Source organism: Condylura cristata, unplaced genomic scaffold (assembly GCF_000260355.1).
Source record: "Condylura cristata isolate star-nosed mole 26May11 unplaced genomic scaffold, ConCri1.0 scaffold00005, whole genome shotgun sequence".
NCBI classification, from domain to species: Eukaryota; Metazoa; Chordata; class Mammalia; order Eulipotyphla; family Talpidae; genus Condylura; species Condylura cristata.
The window spans coordinates 41,490,032-41,514,832 of NW_004567106.1; the positions used below are offsets into that span (position 1 = coordinate 41,490,032).

At 35.6% G+C, this 24,801-nt stretch overlaps 1 protein-coding gene across 3 annotated transcripts in view; it reads left to right on the forward strand.

The window, feature by feature from the left end:
- Window positions 1–24,801, forward strand: part of MAGI2 (membrane associated guanylate kinase, WW and PDZ domain containing 2) — a 458,519-nt gene that overhangs the window by 199,653 nt on the left and 234,065 nt on the right. For all 3 annotated transcript variants that reach the window (XM_012720830.1, XM_012720831.1, XM_012720832.1), the window contains exons 6-7: window positions 20,730–20,851; window positions 22,724–22,906. In XM_012720830.1, the coding sequence (XP_012576284.1) occupies window positions 20,730–20,851; window positions 22,724–22,906 (305 nt within the window). The remainder of the gene's footprint in view (window positions 1–20,729; window positions 20,852–22,723; window positions 22,907–24,801) is intronic.

The window sequence follows — 24,801 nt, forward strand, 5'->3', positions numbered from 1 at the left end:
GTTTTAAGGGTTATGTACGATTCGCTAAAATGACTAAAATACCTCAGTTCTATATGATGTAAACATTACTTGAAATGAAGCATATTTTCCATTACAACAAATATAACTTGCCCATTTAATTAGAATATACCTATTAAGCATGTTTTGTTTTAACTTCAAAAAATGTGAATTGTGTCTCCATCACACTATTTTCACAAGGTATTCATCATGTTAAGCTGCATCCCTTGTGAAGAGCAGCTTTGTTTGTAGAATCTACATGAATATATATAGTAACATAGTGGATATTTCAGTCTATAGAGTGTTGTTTTATTCTGGATTTTAAATTAGTATTTGTATATGTTTTACATCATTCTCATTTTTGTATAAATGTTTTCTCAGGTGTAGTCACTGTAAAATTCCCACCACCAATTCACCAGTACACCATTTTTATTTATTATTTTTTATTTTTTTTTACATCATTCTTCATTTGTGTCTTTTTCCAACTTGGCTGTAATCCCTGTGGACTTCCCACCACCAATACACCTGTGTGCCATCACCATAGTCCCATACACCTTTCCCACCCCATTTTTTTTTAAAGATTTATTTATTTGTGCATACAGAACTAGGGTACAGGCCAGAGGCTCAGGGGCAGCAAGAGGCTTCACCAGAGACAAAGTGGGGAGCAGAACAGGCAGATGGACAAAGTACACTGAGGGGAGCAGCCTGCCCCGCCATGTGGTCACCTCCGGGGCAGGCGGGAATCGAACTCATGTAGAAGTGGCTTTACCTTCTTAGTGTTGTGCTTTAACCTGCTGTGCCACCAGGGAGGGCCTCCCATCCTATTTTTTATCCATTCCCCACTTTATCCCCATAAGATGTCTCTGGCATATAGTTGTTCATTGTTTTTCTTTCTTTCTTTCTTTTTTAATTACAATTACTTTTTATTCTTTTCCCCTGGTCCCTTATGTGCCTGCTATTAGTGAAACCATCTGGTATTTTTCTTTTTCTTTTTGGCTTATTTCATTAAATATGATCCCTTCCAGCTCCATCCATGTTGCTGCAAAAGGCATGAATTTATCTTTTTGGTTGCTGAGTGATATTCCATTGTGTATATGTACCACATCTTTTTAATCTAATCATCTACTTTAGGACATTTGGGTTGAGTCCATGTCTTCCCTGTTGTAAATAGGGCAGCAATAAACATGGGGGTGCAGGTGTCCTTTTGAATCAATGTTTTTGTGTCCTTTGGGTATTTCTCTAGGAGTGGGATTGCTGGATCATATGGAAGAATCATTTTTAGCAGTCTGAGAAACCTCCAAACAACTTTCCATAGTGGTTGTACTAGTTTGCATTCCCACCAGCAGTGCAGGAGAGTTCCTTTTTCTCCACATCCTTGCCAACATTTGTTGTTGCTAGTTGTTTGAAGATGTGCCAGTCTCACTGGTGTGAGGTAGTATCTCATTGTGGTTTTAATTTTCATCTCCTTTATTACAAGTGATGTTGAACATTTTTTCATATTCTTGTTGGCCATCTGCATTTCCTCTTTGGAGAAGTGTCTTTGTAGCTCTTCTGCTACAAAAGAACACAAAAACATTAATTCAAAAGGATACCTGCAACTTTTTGTCTACTGCAGCACTCTTTACAATAGGTAAGCTTTGGAAACAACCCAGTTGTTGTTTGTTTACTTTTGTTGATTTTCATCAGCTCTTTGTACATCTTTGTGATCAATCCTTTATCATTGATATTGTGTGAGAAAATTTCCTCCCAAACAGTGAGATGTCTACTTGGTTTGTATAGTGTCTCTTTTGCTGTACACACTCTTTAACTTGATGTAGTCCCAGCTGTTTATCTTTTCCTTCACTATCCTTGGTTTGGGTGTTGTATCTTTCAGTTTTTCTTTTGTCCTCTGGCTTACTTCATTGAGCACAATCCTTTTCAGCTCCATCCATGTTGCTACAAATTGCATAAGTTTATCTTTTTTGATTGCTGAATAGATAGATAGATAGATAGATAGATAGATAGATAGATAGATAGATAGGTAGATAGAGAGAGAGAGAGAGAGAGATCATATCTTCTTGACCCAGTCATAGATAGATAGATAGATAGATAATATCTTCTTGACCCAGTCATCTATCTTTGGACAACTGGGTTGTTTCCAAAGCTTACCTATTGTAAAGAGTGCTGCAGTAGACAAAAAGTTGCAGGTATCCTTTTGAATTAATGTTTTTGTGTTCTTTGGGTAGATTCCCAGGAGTAGAATTGATGAGCCTTATGGTAGCTCCATTTTTAGTAGTCTGGGGGAACTTCCACACAGCTTTCCACAGTGGATGGACCAGTTAGCATTCCCACCGGCAGTATCGTATAGTTCCTTTTTCTCCAAATACTCACCAACATTTATTGTTGCTAGTTGTTTTTTTTTTTTTTAATATGTGCCATTCTCACTGGTTTAAGGTGGTATCTCATTGTGGTTTTGATTTATATTTCCCTGATGTTGAATAATTTTTCATGTATCTTTTGGCCATTTGCACTTCCTCATGGAGTGTTTTTGTGGGGGGGGAAAGTCACCTAATTTTTTATCATTAATTAAACACAGGAAAATAAATTGTTTCAGTTGGTATCTGAAATTTCATTATAGATGACATAAATGTTAAATATACTATGCTGAAATTAAGGGACTTTACAACTGTAGGAATGACAGTGTCAGTAGGTTAAGAAATTTGTTTCAGTTTTAGTATTTAACTTCAATATTAATTCAAATATTTACATAATGTAATGAAGTATGGTGGTCTTTATTTTAAATCTATAGTCAAGAAAATGCTGATTCACCAATTCTATTAATGAACATGGGTCCTCTGTAGAGATACCATTTTTGGTATTTAATTACATGCCCGTTTATGCAATTAGCAGTACTGATTATAACGTGTGAAAAAAATTCCATCTTCCTACTCACTGTCAGAAAAGCCTCTGCAAGGACACTAGAAGTCTGCCTTATCGATGAGTCACTCCCTTCAAGCAGACCAGCAACTGGGAGCAGACGCTGCAGACTTGAGTTCTCTCAGCAGTAGGGCATGTCAGATTGAAATCAGTGTTGTGTGCCTGGCACAGATGCACAAACACTCATTTTCCTGTTAGCAACAGACAAACAGACAGGAATTCCTAACAATCACTAACAAAAAAGTTTTTCTGTGAATTGAAATGCAAATACGTGGACTGGTTTCATTTAAATAAAAGTTGAAAATGATAACATTATCATCACTGTATCATCAAAACAGTAAATATTATGGAGCGCTTAGTGTTGCACAAACAGCAGCTTTCATCATGTCTAACCTGCTCTATAGTATTGAAGAGGCAAATTGTCCAACTTTACAGATGAGGAGACTCTGGTGGAGTTTCCCACATTATTGAAAACCCAGGCAGTGTGACTATCAAGCCCAGGCTCAACACTCTGCTCACAGTGCCTTTGTTAATTTAGAGCACATAATTTGTAATGGCCCAAACAAGCGTGAGACTCATCCCTGGAGAGGAATTGAGGGTTCTCTAGAGAACACCTCCTCCCTGGCTCCCCTCTAGTATAGCCTCGTAGCAGAAATGACAGACGTCTAGGTGCGCCGGGCTGCTGTGCCTGGCCCTGAAAGCTGTCTTTCCTCCAAGCATCCTGAACCACCAGCCCCACAGCCCATTACTTCAGTGAGACCCTGAGCCACAGCAGCAGGACTTGCAAGAACTGACAGGACTTTAATTGTGTGTACTGTATGTGGGACTGTTGGCACTGGCTAGAGAGCAATGGACCCTACTTAGCTTCTTAATTCATCTGTAGGCGGGAGACAGAACGAACTCCTACTCTATGTAGGAGAAAAAAGTCAGCCGAATTTTTCCTGACAGATACCAAATCCATGATAGTACCCCACTTCACATGTATTAAGAAGTCCTAAAGTTGCTCACTAGAAATATTACTGTTAATGTAAAAAGTGAAAAATATACAGTCAAACAACCATAACTTTTGTTTAAATGGGGATTTTTCCTTCTTTGTTAAATTATGTCTGCTGGGTACATTTTGGTTTGAGTGGCAGTCACACAATTTGCTTAACTAGTTAGTCCAGAAGACACAATTTCCTCCAACAGCTTTCATGCAAAGCTGCCTCCTCTGGCACAGACAGAGAAGCAAACCATATAACTACAAATAAAAATGATAGTGGGGACTGGCAGCTGTGATTCTCGTGTAAAGGTTTTCAAATTTTTCATATGATGTCATACATCTGCTACCATAAAATGTGCAGCTCCAAAAAGTATGAAAAATAATGCAGTAATGTCTTTAAGATAGCACTAAATGTAAAAGGAAATCACATTCATTACATGGTAACTTGTGTTTGTGATGATGTAAAGAGTTGTCAAGTGGTTGGAGAGATTTTTAACTCAATATCATACCTTAAAGCTCTTTCTTTTTTAAATGTTGGATGGTTTCACTTATAGGAAGAATATAAGGGAACCAAATAAGGGAACAGTAGACCACTCCTGTCTTGCCCGCTTCTCCCCGCAGCTGTGTATTTCAGTACATCTACTTGTTCTGCTCTCCACTTTGTCTCTGGTGAATCCTCTCACCACTACTCCCCATCTCCGATCTGCACCCCAGTTCTTGTATGTGTAAATAAAATAAATCTTTTAAAAATATGTTTTAAGTTAGAAATAAACAGAAAAGAATACCATTTTAAAATCTTGTTTGTACTTAGAGGAATTTTTTCCATACCAAAAGTCAATGTTTTATGTTGCTTTCTCTTCAATCATCAAAAAACTAGCAACATTTTTAATGCTGTTTAACAAGGAAATCATTTCCCTAACTGCAAATTTCTGTAACAGAAAATGCTAAACTGAAGTGACATTGTTGGTAAAACCCTCTGTGACATTCTATGCTAATGAGTTCTCTCTTAAAACAGCATTTCCCCACATCCAGTTGTATTACTGAGTAAGTGCTGCCCAGCTGCAGTGTGTCAGCCCACAGGTCCTCAGCTATGAGCTCAGGAGTAGAGGGGCCTAGGAAAAAAGAGAAAAGTGAGAAAGGCCTTTCATTGTGTTCTGAGTATGTGCCACATTTTTGTCGAATTGCTTTACCTATAGTAATTCATTTAATGCTCATAAAAAGCCTATGAAGTCTGTTATTATCCCCATTTTGTAGATAAGAAAACCAAAGCCCAGGTAATTCTACAAGTACTGAAAAAACAGGGGAAGTATTTGAACCTAGATAGTTTCATTAACTAGTTGGTGTTCAGCTTTAACACAGATATGTATTAAGTGCTCAAAGAAATGTTAGTTATTTTTAATATTCTGTATGCTGGTAACATGGCTAAGACCTTGGCTTTTGGCACTATTTGCATTTCCATTCTTTCATAATTGTACTATACCCCTCAAGGCAAACAATTCTAAGGAAAATTAGTTTATTTAAAAAAAAAAAACAACCCACGACTATAACTGATTCTCATGGTTAGAGTGTGCCACACTAAATAAAGAATAGCATTTCTTTAGATAGTGATAATTCCTCATGCACACTAAGAAAGATGAAGCAAGAACTGTGATGTTTCTGTAACTTCTAAAGGGGCTGAAATTTCAGAGTATTTTCTCAGAAGTTATTTTGTAATTATCTATGTCATCTTTTGTCATCTTTTATAACTGGGGATTTATGATTTTAGTAGTAGGTACAGCTTAAAGTACTGTATTACTAGTAGTAATGTTAAAAGCACAATTTTAACTTTTATACTTTCACACCCATTATCCCAAATAACAATCATAACAGTTAGAAATGGGGAAATCATATCTCTAAGGAGTTAAGTAAGTTGTGCAAGGACATCCATCCAGTAAGGAAGAGTGAAGCTATTTAACATGTAGGACTCAGAATGACCTTCTAATAGGGTGATTATGTTTTTATGTTAATATTAAAATTTTATTATTTACAAATTATTTTCTCAGTTTACCACGCACATGTAAATACCAATAAGCTTCACAATCGAACAAAAGGAATAAGGGTACTGAAATAAGGAAGGGGTCCTTGACCTATAGCTAAACTATTATCAGCTAGTGACTTACCATTTTTGCTTCCTCCCAGTTGATCCAGACCAATTTCATAGTTTGTGGCAGTCAGGTTTCATAATAAGCAATCTAGCTCCATGCACATGCTCTTTACTAATGTTAGCATTTACAGTTTGTAGTTGGTAATTCCTCCTTACCTTCACTCTTCTTCACTCATGAAGTTTTAACTAGTTGTTGATTAACTTTCCTAATACTACTAATCAGCCACTGATCAGTGGGAAAGCTTGGGCTTCCTCTTACTCTTAATGACAAGGTTCCTGAAATATTTTTAAACTATGATCCATTCAGTCATAATAGTCTCATGTCCAATCTTCCTTCTTAATAACCCACACTCAAGATCAGGGTATATGCCCGTAACTTACCCCTTATGTGTGATTAGAAATAATTTTCCATGCTGTGAGACATTTCACTATGGCTGATTCATTTTTTTATATCAAAATTTTTCCCTCTATTCTAGTTACCCTCTCCTCCCTTACTGTCTTTTCAGCTGTAGGAAAGAAATTTCAACTCTGCAATTAATATACTTTTATTAGAAACTGTTCACTCCCATATACTACCTTATTTAGAAGATCTTCTGGTTTCAAATAAAGAAGGTTTAGATACCGTCTAGGTTGCATTGGGATGGACTTTTACAAATAACAATGAATTGTCTGCCTTAATGTTAGAGTTACATACTTTTTAAAAAGCATTTTTTATAATTCCCACACATTTTGTGTTGAAGCCAGTAAAAGAAAAAAAAAAGGAATTATTATTCCAGCATTAACTTTACTTGGAGAATATATTTGTCAATAAGATGAATGTAATGTAAACACTGACTTTTACAGGAAAGGTACATTGTCTTTAAGCATTATTTTACTAATCTAGTAAATTAAGTCACACTCTTATTAGTATGCCTTTTGAAGAGGTCAAGCACAAGCAAACAGCACAGTATCCAAGGGTAGAGTAGAACTTAACAGTAGAGGGAACAATACAAGGACCACAGTCCCTGTGTCTTCTGCCCTCCTTATATCAGGGAGATCAGAAATGGAAATGACTAGCCCCTAAAGACATACTTTAGTCTTTAGTGGTGAAGGAGGGGGAGAGTAAGCACTTTGGGGGACCATTGCTCAGGCTTGTTGCAGACAAGCTCTGGAGTTGGACATGAGGAAGTTGTGTGGAGAGCGTCTTTTCTGCACGGTGAGCCACACGCACCTGCCACAAAGTGCCTTCTCTCCTGCCAGGGGTGTGAACCCAGTCCCATGGAGCTCATTGCTAAGGCAACCCAGAGAAAGTGCCTGCAGCTTTCTCTGCACTTGATATGGTGGCCCCTTGCCAAGGCTTTATTATGGAATGAGTGGATTATTGATATCCTATAATTTTTAAAATAGCTTGTAAGTTTATTAATTCTTGCTCTGAAAACACACTACAGTTCTCTTCCTGAACTGTTGATAGTCTGTTTTCTTCACATACTCTGGACTGAGACTAAGTTCTAAAGTTAGCATATCAAGCAAAAATTTCATGGAGTCAAAATTATCCTAAATATCCCTCTAGAACATTTTTTTTTTTTTTTGGACACTAGCATACTGAGATAACTGCTGGGTTTTTTCCTCGGGTGTTGGAAAGAATTCTTTCTGGAATTAAAGTAACTGGTTGGCATTTAGTCTCTGAATACATAATAGCTATATTACTGGAATCACAAACAGCTCAGATAAATGCAATAGGCTGTCAGAGGGATGAGGGAATTAAACTGAAGAAGTAGTGGTTTCACTGGACAACCTGTAACTGATCATAGCACAGGATGGTCCTAGGTAAAATGTAACTCTTCCAACTCATAGCATAGAAGAACTATGATTTTTGTCTCTTTTTCATTATGTAACCAATGCTTTGCAGAATTTCCTTTATGTCCCAGTGCTAGATTGTTCTTTTTTTCATCCATGATTTGATCTACACACCTACAAAATTACATTTTACCTTCCTGGCTTTTATCTGTTAAATGAGTGGTTTGAATTAACTGATTGCTAAGCTCTCTCCTAATTTAAGAAATACCCTCTGCACCTTGTGTTAACAAGGATAAATTTGACCATTTTCCTACGGTAAGCCTCATTGTTTTCTCATTATTACTGTTAATCAGAGAATGCTTAAAAGTTTTAAACATTCTTGTTCCATTTTTATTTATTAGTTGGCTAGACAGTAACCTATATTAGCATTTTTTATCTATTTTAATGATTTTAACAATCCCATCATATGAATATTAGGAAAGAAGACTTTCACAAAGGGTGAATGGATATCCTTTTTTTATAAAGTGTGAGGAAAATAAAATATATTTGACATCTGTAGATATGAGACTAATGTTAAAATTGCTATCTAAAAGTCAGAAATACAATTAAACTTATGGACAAAAAAGAGTAAGAAACATTATCAAAGCTGAATACATTTGAAGAGAATATTTTTCCCTTTTCTTTATAACACAGAATGACATTGTTAAACATTATTAATTACTAGTGGTTAACAGATTACTTTTCATTGTTAACTAGATGAACTTACATTACAATAGAATCATCTAATTGTTTTACAAAGAATTGATGAATCTCAAAACTTTGTCAAATGTCCCATGTTTAAGTTCAATCTAGTTAACTAAGATGCATGTTTAAAATATCAGGAAAAACAACCTTCTGTCCTGCAGCTAAGATGATTTTACAAGATTTTCTGCAGGTATAAGAGCTATTGCAGTGATTTGCTGTGATTTTAAGTATCTAAGACTAATTAGATACTTAAAATGTCTAAAATGTTCATTTTTGTGGTGAGATAATTTTTTAAAATATAAATACATTTCTGGAACATTCTACAATTTATAGTAGAGAGAATGAGGCTTCAATTCAGCAGATATTTAGTGTATGTCCATATGTGCCAGGCATTCTGTTAATTACTAGGGATGCAAAAATGAAGTGACAGATGTTTCTGCCCTCAAGAAGCTTACAGTATAGATATAATTAAAAGCATACTACTGAACATTTATTTATATCAATGTTATAATAAAGATATGTTAAAGACCAGAAAGAGTGCAGAGAAAAGGTGGATGATTGTTAGGCAATAGGGCTCAGGGAAGGCCCACATGAAAATGGTGCCTGACAGAGTTTTGAAGGATGGATAGTCATTTGCTAGGTGGCAAAGTGAGGAAAGATCTAGGCAGAGGAAATAGCATATCAAAGGCACAGTATAGGGAACACCTAGAGAAAGATTTAGATGCCATCAGGTATATGTTAGTATTTCACCTTCAGTGGGCATTTATATGAAGTATCAAGAAATATAATGATCATAACTGCTAAGGAGGGGTTTGTGGAGGTACAGCAAACACCAAAGAACACTATATAGTAATATATCCTCAAATAAAAATCTCCATAAGATGTCTGGTGTCTGAAAGCTTATTATACACCATTTGCTGAGTTCATCATCATGCAAAGAATTAAGTTCAAATTTCCATTAAGCACAACACTCATAGATGAAGGCCAACAAAGTCCCCTCATTCTCTTCTCACTTCACTTTCCCCAGCTTTAATAGTACATGTATACCATGTTATATCTTTAAGCACGTTCATTTGTTTCCTCTGTTTGTTCTTCCCAGAAACCTTATGAGGTGCATGGGATACTTACAGATGATTCATTCCAAGGTCAGAGATTTTAGAAAAATTTTACAGAGCATGGTAGGTAGTATACTTAATCACCAAATGTAGTTTAAACCCTGCAAGATTGCTTTGATCTCAGAAATGGCAGAAAAAGACAACTGAGACTCATCATAAGTGGTTTTCACTTTGGTGAAGCCAAAGAGTTACACATGAAATAGAGGATGCTCTACAGTGTAGTTGGTGCCTCACTCCTCACTACTCTTCTATTAATCCAACACTAAGGTTAATTTTTATATGAGCATCAGAACATTCTCTTCCACGGTCCGGGTTCTGTGTTATCATAGCAGGAATTCCTTGCTGAAAAAGTACCATGTTTTCATTGCGTACTGCATCACTGGACCTCTGCAAAACTAGTAGGTCCTTTTTAAAATTTGAGACAAGAAGTGCATAATTGTGTTATTACTGACGACCCATTCCAATTTGCATACAACTTTAACCTTATAAGTATTAGTGCAGAATAGCTTTATTGTCATTATGATAATTGGTAGATATGTCCATGATCAACTTCTGGAGATGAAAAGTATAGTGTTCAGAAAAATTAGTTAGGACTAGCCCTACAGAACACAGGCAATCCCCAGAGCAGAAGCTGCTGGTTAAAAACCACGTTACCCAGGCCCTCCCTGGTGGCGCAGTAGATTAAAGCACTGCACTGGGAAGCTTAAGCCACTTCTGCATGAGTTCGATCCCCGCCTGCCCCAGAGGTGACCACATGGCATGGCAGACCTCTCCTGACCCGCCCGCTGCTCCCCTCAGCAGTGTACTTCTTTGATCTGCCTGTTCTGCTCCCCTCTCTGTCCCTGGTGAATCCTCTCACCCTCCGCATCTCTGGCCTGTACCCCAGTTCTGTATGAATAAATAAATAAATCTTTAAAAAAAAAAACAAAAAACCACGTTACCCAAAGCCAGGTTCATTGGCTTCTCATTCATACTGTCATTATCATTTCATTTTGTACTTTTTTCAATATAAAAAAAAATACATGTTCTAATGAAACATTTTCAGACCCTATTTCTATGCATGTAATTGTTGGGTTCTTTCAAAATCATTTAATTTAATTAAAAATTAGATACTATAGTTTCACATTTTTTTCAGAAAATCAGCAGGCAATTTACAATGTTGTGAAAGTGTCTAGGTTCCAATAAACACTGATAAAAAGAAATTTAGAGTCACCTTGCTGAAGTGTATTATATATTACCAAGCATAATGCATGCCTGCATACACTTAAGTAATATAACTTGAAAAGTAAGTGTGTATTTCTGTCAGAATCACATAAATCAATGTTGTTGGATTTGGCACCAAACAAAGTTGGGTTTGATTCAGGTTTCCTCCCCTTAGTATAAGGTCTGCAGAAAATTGTTTACCCTCTCTGAGGCGGCAGATGAGTTAAAAATACGAAACTTGTTTAGCTGAGAGACTGGCACATAGTATTTGCTGGATGAATATTAGGTCCCATTTCTCTCTGCTATCCATAAAGTTCTTCCTTTATTATTTCCTTAATTTACAAGGCTGACATTCTTTCTTCAGACTGTTTCTTTCCACAATTTGTGGTATATATCAAACCGAATTTAAATCTCAACAGGAACTTAAAGTACTTTAAAAGAGTGCAAAATGGAATTTTCTTCCAAAATATTCTTCTTTATGTAGAGTTTTGAAAATAAATATACAAATTCAACTGATATGAGGAACTTTGTTCACTTATGCAATAATCATGCCCTTATCACAATGATGTGTAATTGCCATCTAATCTGTATGAACTTTTATTCTTCCACTGTGGCTTAATTTTGTACAGTGTGCCAGTTGTGTAAAAATATGACCAATAGTTACTCTCCCTAGGAGTAGTCTTTCAAAAACAACTGTAAAGCAACTTAAACCTTTCTTTGCTCTTGGTTCTGCTGAACCTTTGTTCTCTATTCCCATTACATCCCCCCATGCTTTTCTTCCCAGTGTCCCTATCTTTTCAGAATGAGAGTCTCCTGCCCACACTCAATCTTATTAGTGGCAAGGTTTTGAAAGTTTCTTTGTAGATTCTAGGTATCCAAACAAAATATCCTTTCTGTCTTCAACTCATGAAAAGTAGTTTGTTTTTAATTTTGTTTTGTTTTCTCATTCTTCCTCTATTACTTCCTAATATATAAGAAGAATAGCTATTTCCCCATAACCTGGGATGCAATAAAGACCCATTAGTCAGGAATAATACTTTTATAAGCCTTTTTCTCACTCAGAACATTGGATTTGGAAATCTGGAGAGTTTTTATACTATGTGAAATTGGAATTATTGTCCAGTCTTGACTTTCAGAATTGGCCATACAGTGTTGTTCCTAGTCTATTAAGCTTTCCACATTAGTACTTTTACCTCAACTCCCTCCTTCCTAGATATTCCAGATATCATTGAATCCTTGGTAATTCTCTTGATTTCCTTGGACTCATGCCCCAATGTATTTCTGTATCCACAATTTTGTATGTCTGTCATTACATGTGAGCAGCATGTATGCATTTGTGTGTCTCCTTCATTGGAGGATGGGCCCCTGTGGGAAAGGAGTTTTGTCATATTCATCTTTGTGTCTCCTATGATTGACACTAATGAAATAATGTATATAGGTGATTTAGTCTACCATTCAGTCAGAATTGGCAGACACCAATGGAAAAATATTTATTGGTCTTGTCTCAATACAGAAAGTCTTAAACTAGTGTAGCCTTTTACTTCCCTTCTAGATAATCACTATCCTATTCTAGGTTTATACCTCACTACTTTTACTCAGTCTAAAAGCAAAAGGTTAGAAATACCTTTGATAAGCGTAACTCCTCCTGTACTTGGCAATAACATCTGAAAGATATTTCATGGGCAGAAAGCATATTTAAATGCAGCCTGAAGCTTTTGAAGTGAATTTTGTGTATCTTGTAAGTTCTAGGGGCTTATGACATGATTGACAGGGTTCATTGCTATTTCTGTTGGGAGTGATATCACATCACATGTGATAACTCTCCTCATGCATAAGATACACATAAAATACACAGTACAGGTTAATGTGTGAACTAAGTAATTTATCACTGTTATTGGGGAAAGGAGAGAGGTCATATATTAGAGAATATGCCCCACACTCATCTTAAATAGAATCTAAGACCGATCCCTTAGCTGTGAAGCTTTCAGAGCCTATGTGTAGATATCCATCTCATTAGCAATGATTTCACTTCCCAACTAGATACCATATCCCCAGGTCAGACATCCTCATATCCAGAAAGATCAGGCAAAAGTAACACATGAATGACCCACCCACATTTCCAAAGCAAACGCACATTCCCCTTAGGTATAATGAGGGGTAGTAAGTGTATACTTATAAAAGGAAAATTATTACTAAAGTGTTTAGATTGCTAAGAAGTCTTTCTAGAGGTGAGATTCAATTATTAAGAGTCTAAGTAGAATGGATTCAGTTTATCCATTTATCCAAAGGTAATATTTTAAAATAAAATATATTTAAGACATTAGTTTTTAAACTAGTATTTTAAATTTAAGGCAAGCATTGTATTATAAAAAAAACCTATGTTATATTATGATTTTTGTTCCTGTTTTATTGTCTCATTAGACTATATTTCTGATCGATCATTGCTCCTTCCCCCAATCCCTACCACAGTGCAAACAAAGAGTATTGTGGAGACAAATATTTGATGAATCTTGACTGCATATGTTGAGTCCTTAATTCAAGTAATTTGTTGGAATTCATTTATTTTAATTCACTGAGTACTTACATTCAAGTACACATACATTCAAGTAATTTATTTAATTCATTTAATATGAACAACAACTCTATCAAGTATATAATGATTTTTATCCCAATTTTTAAACAATTTATTATAAAATAAATTTTATTATTTTAATTCACTGAGTACTTACATTCAAGTAAAAGTAATTTATTTTAATTCATTTAATATGTGCAGTAGCTCTATGAAACATATAATGATTTTTATTTAAGCCTTATCTTCCAAGTAAAATAGATTTAGAAAAGACCCAAAGGGACAAGTTTGCATAGAAAGGATGACAAATTGAGCTGCAATCCAGTATCCCAAGCCAGTCTCCTAACCCCAATGATGAGTACATACCACCCTGGTTGTCTCACATTTTTGTCCCTAACATAGTTTTTTCCCAATATGAGAATATTTGTAACACAGGATAACAACTGCTTGTGATCAGCTTCTCCAGTGTAAATCTTTCATCATCAAAGTGAATGACTTTTTCACATAACACAGTACCCTTACAAGACTCTGTTTCTGAAGTATTCTGTGGCTCTTTACCCAAATGCAGATTGGGTATATTGTATAAGCTCAGCTCAACTTCACATAACGTTCTGACCATCACAACATATTTTTTATGGGAGAATTAAACTGGAAAAGAGTGATATTCTATCACTTTTCATGTATGTCTGCCTCTAACCATACACTTTTTTCAGTAAATATTTATCTAAGGACTGGCTGCTTTATGCCTTGGAGTAATTACTACAGCTACATTGGCCACCTTGCAAACATTTCACTGCAGTACATGCCCTATTTGAAAGTTGGTCTGTTCTCTTCCACGCATTTACCCAGGAACCCATTCTAAACTGTCAGTTGAAGTTAAGATGGTGAGATAGTGGCCAGTGACACCAAAGATGTCATTTATAACTATGCACTAAAAGTATCCTTCGTCAACATGCCAGAGAAGCAAGGTAGGGTGTGAATAGTCCAGAATATGGAGGAAGCACTGGTGATAAGTGTCAGATGATGACCTTAGTACCACCAGCAGACTCTTCTATGTGTATCATAGGCTCAGAATATGGAATGCCCTCCTGTGTCTTTCATTCTCCCCCCTCCATATACGCACACACACACACAATGAAGGATGTGGGTGTTAAACCACATGCTGACTTGTTAGTACCTTTGTTAGAATATCTTCCAAACACATATTTCCTTCCCTCTGTGTATACATGAAATTTCTGACATCAAAGCCCTTGCTTCTGAATTAAAATAGCATTCTCTAATGCTCCCTAAGATCACATAAAGAAACACAGATTTCCACCTAAATCTTACTAAGCAAGAAAACTGTAATTCAACTACCTTTTTATACTTACTCAGCTTCTAATTTTGGGGATTGTGACCCTTACTGCACAATAGAGTTATCTGGAAAGTTTGTTTTTATTTTTTCATTATGTTTTGAAAGATTTATTTATTTATGCATCCAGAACTGGAGTACAGTCCAGAGGTTTAGGGGCAGTGAGAGGATTCACCAGAGATAGATTGGGGAGCACAACAGACTGACTGACAAAGTACAGTGCTGAGAGGAGTAGCAGGCAGGTCAGGTCTCCACATGCCGCACCATGTGGAGATCGCACTCATGCTGAAGTGACTTTAGCTTCTTGGTGCTGTGTTTTAACCTGCTGCACCATCAGGGAGGGTCCTGGAATATTCGTTTTTAAAATGACATTGTTGGCAGGCCAAAAAAAAATCAGTCTACAAAAATCAGTTGCATTCCTATATGCAAACAGTGAACTAGGAGGGAAAGAAATCAAGAAAGCATCCCCTTTACTATTGCATTAAAATAATTAAACATCTAGAAATAAACTTAACAAAGGAAGGACATGTACAATGAAAATTATTAGGCATTGTTGAAAGAAAATAGAAGTCAGAAAGAATTGGAAATGGAAATATATTCCCTGCTCATGAATTGGAAAAATGACATTCTTAAAATGTCTATCCTAAGCAAAACAATATGTAAATTTGCCATCCCTATAAAGTTCAATGACATTTTCACAGACAAGCAATCATACTTGAAATATATAGGGAACCACAAAAGACTCAACTAGCCAAAGAAATCTTGACAAAAAAAGAACAGAGGTATCAAATGCTCAGAAGTAAAACTATACTATAAAGCTATAGTAATAAAAACAGTATGGTGTTAGACTAAAACTAGACTCACAGGCCAATGAATAGAATTGAGAGCCAGAAATAAAATGACATATAATGTAGATATAAAATGAAACAAAGGTCCAAGAGTATACAATAAAAAAAGAAAGTATTTGCAATAAATAGTGCTGGGAAAACTGGACATCCTTAGTGTGTATGTGGGGGAAGGGGAAATCTCTCACACCTTATACAAAGATTAACTCAATATGGATGGATTAACTCAAATGGATTGAAGACTTGGGTACAAGACCTGAAATCTTAAAATACCTGAGAGAAAATACAGAAAAAAACTCTTCACTATATTGACTTCGGAGATACCTTTGGAGATTCAAGTACAACAGCAAGAGAAACAAAAACAAACAATTTGAACTACATCAAATTAAAAAACTCTGCACACAGAAAAAGCTTACCAAAGACACCCTAATGGATGAAAATATTTGTACATCATACATCCAACAAAGTGCTAATTTTCAAGATCTACAAAGATCTTGAATAATTCAGGTAATTCAACAAGAATCCAAATAATTCAAAAAGAAGAAAACTACTGGCATAATCAAAAAAAATGGGCAAAATAGCTAAATAGACACTTCTCCAAAGACTGCATACAGATGGTCAAATGGTACATGACAATATCACTTACCTTCAGGGAATGCAAAATGAATGAGATACCATCTCGTACCCATGAGGATTAATCATATTAATAATACCAATAACAATAATATTTGCAACATTATGAAAAAAGGGAAACTTTCATATGCCATTTCCAGGATTAATCATATTAAGAATACCAATAACAATAGTAGTTGCAACATTATGAAAAAAGGGAAACTTTCATATGCCATTGGTGAAAGTGCATAATGGTTCAATTGCTATAGAAAACTGGATGGGAATTTCTTAAAATACTAAAAATACATCTACTGTATGATCCAACAATTCCATTCCTAAGTATCTATAGAATGTGAAAACAACTAATTTGAAGGGATAGATGCACTCCTATATTCATCAAAATACTGTTTATAATAGCCATGGTATGAAAAAAACTGAAGCACCCAAGAGTGGTTTCAGAAAATGTATATACAATGAAATACCTCTTATCTATGAAAAAGATGAACTGTCATAGAATTTGAATGGAACTCAGAGGCCTTCTACTAAGCAAAATAAAAAGGAAAAAATATCAGATTATTTCATTTATATATGAAACAGAAACAAACACCCCACCCAAAAAAAACACACAAAGCTAAACAAAACAAACTCTAGAGTAATCTACTGTAGAATTGAGGCTATCAGAAAAAAGAGGGCTGGAGTGATCAACAAAGACTTGAAGAGGGCCAGTGTACTTTGGTAGAGGATAATGCATATTTTGGTGGTGGCTATGGTAGGATAACAAACATCTAAAGAGGTGTGAACTAGCAAGGTAAAATAGCAATATTTATAACAAAAGGAGAGCATTAAGCTGCAAATGAGTACATTTTGGGGCAAAGAGAGAAGCTGATGGAATCACTCTTTTGTATTCAGATTCCTTTACTGTGCCAAAATGAAGGTGTTTCCTATCAATAGTCTTTCCTTTGGTAAATGGAACTAGGACATACCTATTTCAGAAATTTGTCTTCACCACTTAGTTCTTTTAACACCAAGGATTATTTTAATGAAATATGACAATAGGCTAGACATTATTAAAAAGAGCTCTTGGTAGCTCCCCAGGTTCCTGCTTTGAATGGAAGTTTAGATGAAATAGTTAGCAATTATCTCACAGATCCTAAACAATGAGGAAGAGAATGGCCTTTGTCTTTTACTTCCTCTGTAAGCATTGCAAGACCCCCAGATCCTTGCTAAAGGCATTTGAAATTATTCATTTTGGAAGCATAAGGAAGACAAACTTCCCTATAATCATTTTCTTTTTGTGATGGTTTTTTTTTTGGTTTGAGGGCACTTTTAAATGGATGACTTCATTTGTGACTGCAATTTGTTGTAATAACTAGCTGAGGATACTAAAACATTATCCAATTTCTACTATTCTGAGATACAAGTAATGCCAACCTGATCATTGGTATTTTCATTCTCTGTAAACTCTGGAAATTCAGAAAATGAGTATTTTCTATATCGTATTCACAAAGCAGGTGGCTCCACATTGACTTTTCTAAGGAAACAATTACATGCAATTCATACCTTGGAGAAACCCAATTTTATATATAAATGTATCCTAGACAGTTCTTGTAATGTATTTTCTAAAGATAAAAATATGCATACAATGACCTAGCAAAACAGGATAGGAAATGAGAAAATGATACTGTTTCTTGAAATTGATAACACAAAATTCTTAAAACACATATTCAGCATTTAGTTATCTACACAAAAAGATTACCTTTAATTGTGTACAATGCTCAATATACAAAAGTGAGTAACACATACATGCTTTATATAAGCATGCACAATCATAGAAAGGAAATTAACATGAAAATCAGATATCAAAACTTGGTATGATAAGGTTAATATGGCCTGTGAGATTCATTCTTGTGAAGCTGCTGTTTAGGATGTTTTCATACTGCATCACTGAGACCTCTTTATTCATGATTTGGAAGGAAATATAAGACTCAGTAACAGGAAGGAATACTATGTCCTTTTGAGCAATGGCCTAGGTTTATCTTGAAGACCCTGGAGACTATAACTGGCTTTTCTTTCCCATTGAATAAGCAGTTTGAAAGATCAAAGCTAATTTGCCCCACAACTCTAGTTAAGCACAAAGAACCTATGTTATCAATTATGTCTACTAATTTTCCCCCTCGATTCAACTGACTTCACCCTGATTTGGTTTAATTTTTTTGGTGGTGGTCTATAAAAGTCAAATCCTTTTAATGATAAGGCAGTATACAAGAAAATAAATAAACTTAATGAAAGAAGTCTGCTGACGTTTTTATGAGAGTCAAGGGGAAGAGTCTAATGTGGGCTGGGAATATTGCTGGGATAGAGGAGCAGAGGCATTATGAAACATAAGGGATAGCCTCATAATAATAATGGCATTAATAGCAGCAACACTTATTGATAATGGCAAAATAAAACTATATCTTCAAGAATAAAGAATAGCTATATCACAGGGGTGATTTGGTGATGGGAAACCCGTGGGGATTACAATTGAGATAAAAAAAAAATGTGCAAAATGATGTAAAATAAACTTTTTAATTAAAAAAAAGAATAGCTATATCTTATAATTACATGTATCTCTATGCATCTATATTTTTTGTAAACCTTATTTCTCTTTTATTCAGAGCAACCTCAAGAAGTAGATATGAATGTCCCCATTGCACAGATGAGGACATTGATGCTTAGAAAGTTGAGTAGTTTGCCCAGGCTGTCTTGCTGCAAAAGGGTAGGATGTTGCCTAGGAAAGTAACTTCAAGTACATCCAAAGCAAAGGGGGCAGGTGGTGATGCAGGCAAAGCTAAAGCTACACAGATAAATAAGGACAAAGTCAGGAACATGTCTCTAGATAATGAGATTTCAAAGGATTTCAGTAAAGGAATTACATGAAAATAAAGCAAATAGAGGAAAGGCTTCAAATTCTGACCCTTCTGAATTAGAATAGCAATACCAGAGTGTATGGGGTGAAGATGCTTTGAAAGCTGCTGCTAGTTATTGAGCATGTAAATGCTCAACATTCTGTGTCAATTGATTCATAATTTCACTTACTCTTACAGTCACCAGGAGGAAGACAATATCATGGACATATTATAAAAGAAGAAACTAAGATTTAGGTTTAATAACTTGACCAAGGTCGCACAGAAAATCAAGAGGTAGAACTGGATTTTGAATTTAAGACTAATTGACCTCTGAGCCCATGTTATAGACAGCTACCCTACCCCTGAATTCCTTGAGGGTATATAATTAGTTATTGCAGACATCACGTTTCTAGCAACCACTTTTCTATCTCACTAGGAATTAACTGATTTATAATAATAGAAAAGTGGGTGTTGAGCTTTTACTTGTTTTACCTCTTTTCCCTTCAGAAGTGTACTTTTAGAAAGCGTCTGTGTATGTATCAACTGTGTGTCCACTTGCTAATGTGAAATCATACATCAAAAACAGAAGGTACTAGAGAAGAGATGCATTCTAGAGAAAAACAAGGTCAAAACCCAGCATTTTCACTTACTAAGCATGTAATTAAGAGCAAATTATTCAACCTCCTGTGGCCTGTCAGCTTCATCACTTTTAAAAAAAGGGAATAATTCAAATTTAAGACTATTGTAGTGAGGTTTAGTTGAAGAAATAGCACCTGGTATAAGTCAGTACTCATTAACTGTTAATTCTTTTTATTCCTTTCTCCTGATCTAGTTTTAATATCATAAATCTATTTCAGACTCAAAGTCAATATATGCCAGCTCACTCATGAGGCATTTGTTGCTTAAAGAAAGAGCCTCATGGCAGGGGCAAAAGGCTGGGTTACCTACCCTCTTCCTGCATAAGAATAATTCTTCTATATGCCCTCTATTTAGCTGAGCCACAGTTGCTTCAAACCACTCTTTAGACTATGAATCCCCAGCACCAGCCAGCCTACAAAGGCATTCTATAATTTCCAACCATATCATGGTGTCTTTCTTCCCATACTGCAGCCCTTCGACACCAGTCATTCTGACTCTTAAGAGTATGGATTATGATTGCTAGGTGAAATTATTTAGTGTATACTCTTCTTGTTGGATATGGGTTCTTTGCCGAACTTAGGTGATACCCTTCTTCCACAAGACTGTATAAATGTCATCTGCTGATCTTTTATTTTTGATGTATCAAACTCACAGACGTTTGTCTGTGGAAAACCAGAAATAAAGTATGATTTGAAGGATTTGGGGGGACTAGATATGAAGAAGTGAAGTATTATAACTGGTAATTGGCCATTGAGAATTGTGCTCTTATCACAGAGAGGTGTACCCCTTACCAGACAGTCTGGCAGACACCTTTCCTCAGCATGGTAGGACATGTGACTGTGATCACACGATGTCTCCACTAATCATCTGCTCACTGTAGAGCAATACATATGTTCTCTTAAATGGCTTTGCCCTGCTGTTATCTTAATTTGGTATTTTATTTTTTCAGCCACATAAATAGACGAACACAGTTTGAAAACCCTGTCCTGGAAGCAAAAAGAAAGCTACAGCAGCATAACATGCCCCACACAGACCTTGGAACAAAGCCCCTGCAGGCCCCAGGTTTCCGAGGTATGTAACATGGCAGCACCCCCACGTTTTGAAGGGAAAATTTGGCCGTCAAACCCCCTGGGCTTCAAGCAAACCTTATACATGGACCATTTCAAAGAAAGGATTTGCTTTTCCCAAGCCCCTGTTAGTTTCAGCAGAGTGTTTACTCTGTTTCTAAGCTAATTAGTTTAGCAACCACAGATTAAGTTAAAGCCCTGAGCAGTAGGTCATAGGAATTTATAGCACTTTCTGAAATGGAATATTAATGGCTTTTGCTAGTAGTACTGTAAATTGCAGAGATTCATAAGACTCCTAAGTGTGTCTTCATACGACAAAGCACAAGTATAAAGCTTGTTTTCCTTTGTGACAGTAGGCAGCTCATCATCGACATTACCTAGGCCTAAATCCATCTTACCCCGTGCTGCCCCAGAGAGGTCGCGCAGCGTGAATGACTTGTCTTACTATTGGCGTGACCACGCAGGGAGACCCTGGCCGTTGGGTACGTCCAGGCTGCTTGTTGCACCTAATTACACATCAGAGCCATGTAGTGGGATGAGTTGCTGCACAAACTTTTCACATCTTCGTGGGCTGTTACTCACAAATGAAAGCATGATAGCATATCACAACAGCACAGTTACAGTGAATGTAAAGGTCACACAGTGAGCTTCCCTCCACATGCACCCATAACTTACACAAGGGAAACATAAGTAAAAAGATTATGTGCATTTTTCATTTGACTTTCAAAAAATAGCAATATAATTTTTACATTTTTAAATAAAGATAGGTATAATTGGTAAACAAAGTAAAATTCTAGTATGACTCATTATTTTATTGTTTGTCTATAAAAAATATTTTTATAGTTTGCCTGAATGTATCATACAAAATAGGTGACTAGTTACCACATAGAGCTTAACTGTCACAAATATCATCACCAAAATTTTAACAACTAAATATATATATATTTATTAGTAATTTATATAAATAATTATACTTGTAAGTATATAAGTTTTATATAGAGACACACATACAGTGCTCAAGTGATCATTGAAAGCAGACATAAATTTGTTTCCTAGTACACTATTATGTTTAAAGCACTATATGCTTAAGAACATGTTACATACCACAACTAGAAAAACATATAGCAAATTAGTGATGAAACCTTTGTAATTGGTTAAAGTTTTATTCAAATCATTTAGGTATATGATTGAAATGTAGTAGCATATTATTATAAAGTGTGTTACCTTTACATTCATAATTATACCTAGAAATATTGGCTTGCCTGTTGCTCACATGTTAGAATATACTAAACACTACTGGGTCAGTAGAAATTGATCCAGTTATCTTTATAGCAGCTCACATTAACTCAGTCCCACATCCAGGTACTCTTTCTAGACAGTTTAGACATTTGACTATGTGGTAACACTTGACTGCACTTTTTTTTTTTTAAACAAACTCCAAAAAGCCCGTTTCAGTTCTCTAGTCCTATCCCTTCAAGATTTTGTGCAGGACCAGCCACTCACACATACCTCCCACTGAGTCAGAACATATCCAGAGTGTGTCTGGATGATTTGGGGACTCGCTGTGTTTGAAAATTCTGACAGCCTACTGATTAAACCCTTTTTAAGCACAGTAGGGCTAATTTAGTGAATGAAAACTTTAAACAAAAGTCTCTCTCCCAACCAAGCAGCTTTTCACCTTTCCCTGGATGCTTGGGACTACCCTTTGTTTGTACTAAATACTAAGAGCTTCCCTCCTGCAGTCACCACCTGCTTGCATGTGTGTAGAGGACCCCACGCTTATGCCTGGAACTGCTGCTCTATGACTGGCTTTCTCCTATATGAGAACTTACCTTAAATGTGCTTTTTCTTTTTTAACTTATATTGGTCAATGTAGAAAAACCACTCTTCACCCGGGATGCATCCCAGTTGAAGGGAACATTCCTCAGCACCACCCTAAAAAAGAGCAACATGGGTTTTGGATTTACCATCATTGGCGGAGATGAACCTGATGAGTTTCTGCAGGTGAAAAGTGTGATTCCAGATGGGCCTGCAGCACAAGATGGAAAAATGGAAACAGGTAAATTCTTTATGCTTTGGATAATTGTTTTACAACATCTTTTTTCTAAGGTAAATATGAGAAGCCACTTTCTGTGTTTTAATATGAACACTAAAGATCACTTTGCTTCATGAAATCCACAAGTTATGTCCACTCTAAGTTTAGAGTATCAAATCTAAGTATTTTGGAAACAGCTTTGAATATCACTTTTGTCTCCTTTTTCAGACTGTTCCTTCTGTTTGCTAGCTTCAATGGGCTGTTAAGATTGACACTTTTCTAATTTATTTCTAGAGTTCTTTCTCTGAAATGATTAACATTTCATACTTTCCTGACTTATATTCAGCCTTTGATATTTTTAAATCTATATTCCTTATTATAATATTCTCTGCTAAATTTCCCAGGTTAGATATTTAAATATGTATGCTCATCTCATAAAGAAAGTTTTAATGGTATTCATCTTTATACATCCCTATACAATGGTTATGTATAAAAGGATTTTTCTCTAGGCCTTACAAATTAATTTTCATATGCAGTTACTTGGATGTCAGTTCACATTATAATAGAAATTAATTTAACATGGTAATAAACAGTCAAATTATTAAGGACAAAAATATAAAATGTGGAAGTATCACAGAAGTATTTAAATTACATTTTGATTAATGTATGATTTTCCAATCTGATTTCAAATTTTCATGCCTGAGTGAAGTTTCAAAACTAGCCACATTTTCAGGCACTACTGTTTTAAACATCATGCCTACATAATTTTCTGCAAAAGATAGAGAGTATCCAATTTTACTGTTGACTTATCAATATTTTACTTACATCCACACCTTCATGTTGCCAAAAATCTGAGACATCGAATGGCTCAATTAAATCATCCTGTTGAATAGAGTTAGAATAAGAGGAAATTATGGAATTAAAACCATCCTAGCAGAGGGAAAACAATTCCCAAAGCTTTTGATTTTCAATTATATATGTAAAAGCCCATTTCTTTTCACAATAAAGAATCCAGCTATTTTTCATGGTCAAGCCCACTATACCATGCTTCAAAACTAGATGAAGTAAAATAGAAATATTTTCACAGGAAAGTTTTTTTATCTTCATACCTACTTAGTTTGTCATATCCAAACATTCTGAGTTAATTCTATTCAACAAAAAATGAAAGCTTTGGTTTAGAATTTAACAGGTCTTCTTTATTTAAGATAACCATGAAATAGGCCCTAGTCTAAAAGAACCTTTGATGTTATTCTGTTAACTGTCTTCTATTACTCTGTTTATTTATTCAACAAACACTTATTAAGCTCCTTTTTTCAAAGTCACTGCAGTATACCCATGCTACATAGATGGATATGAGAGGGTCCAGATCTCCAAATGCTTCTATCTAGGAGGGACCTCAGATATATAAAGAATTATAGTATAATGTGATATATCTGTAGTAACTATTAAAAGGAGGCATAAAAAGAGGGGGAGAGTGAGCAGCACTGGCTTTTGAAAACTGGTGTGTTGCTAACTACATATTACTAGACTTTTTCTAGGGGTGATGTTTTCTCTCACTGGAAAAGAGTTTAATAAAAAGTTAAAAATCTAAGGCTAATTAGATACTTAAAATGTCTAAAATGTTCATTTTGTGATGAGATAATTTTTTATAAATACATTTCTGGAACATTCTACAATTTATAATAGAGAGAATGAGGCTTCAATTCAGCAGATATTTAGTGTATGTCCATATGTGCCAGGCATTCTGTTAATTACTAGGGATGCAAAAATGAAGTGACAGATGTTTCTGCCCTCAAGAAGCTTACAGTATAGATATAATTAAAAGAGTACAGAGGAAAAGTGGATGGTTGTTAGGCAATAGGGCTCAGGGAAGGCCCACATGAAAATGGTGCCTGACAGAGTTTTGAAGGATGGATAGT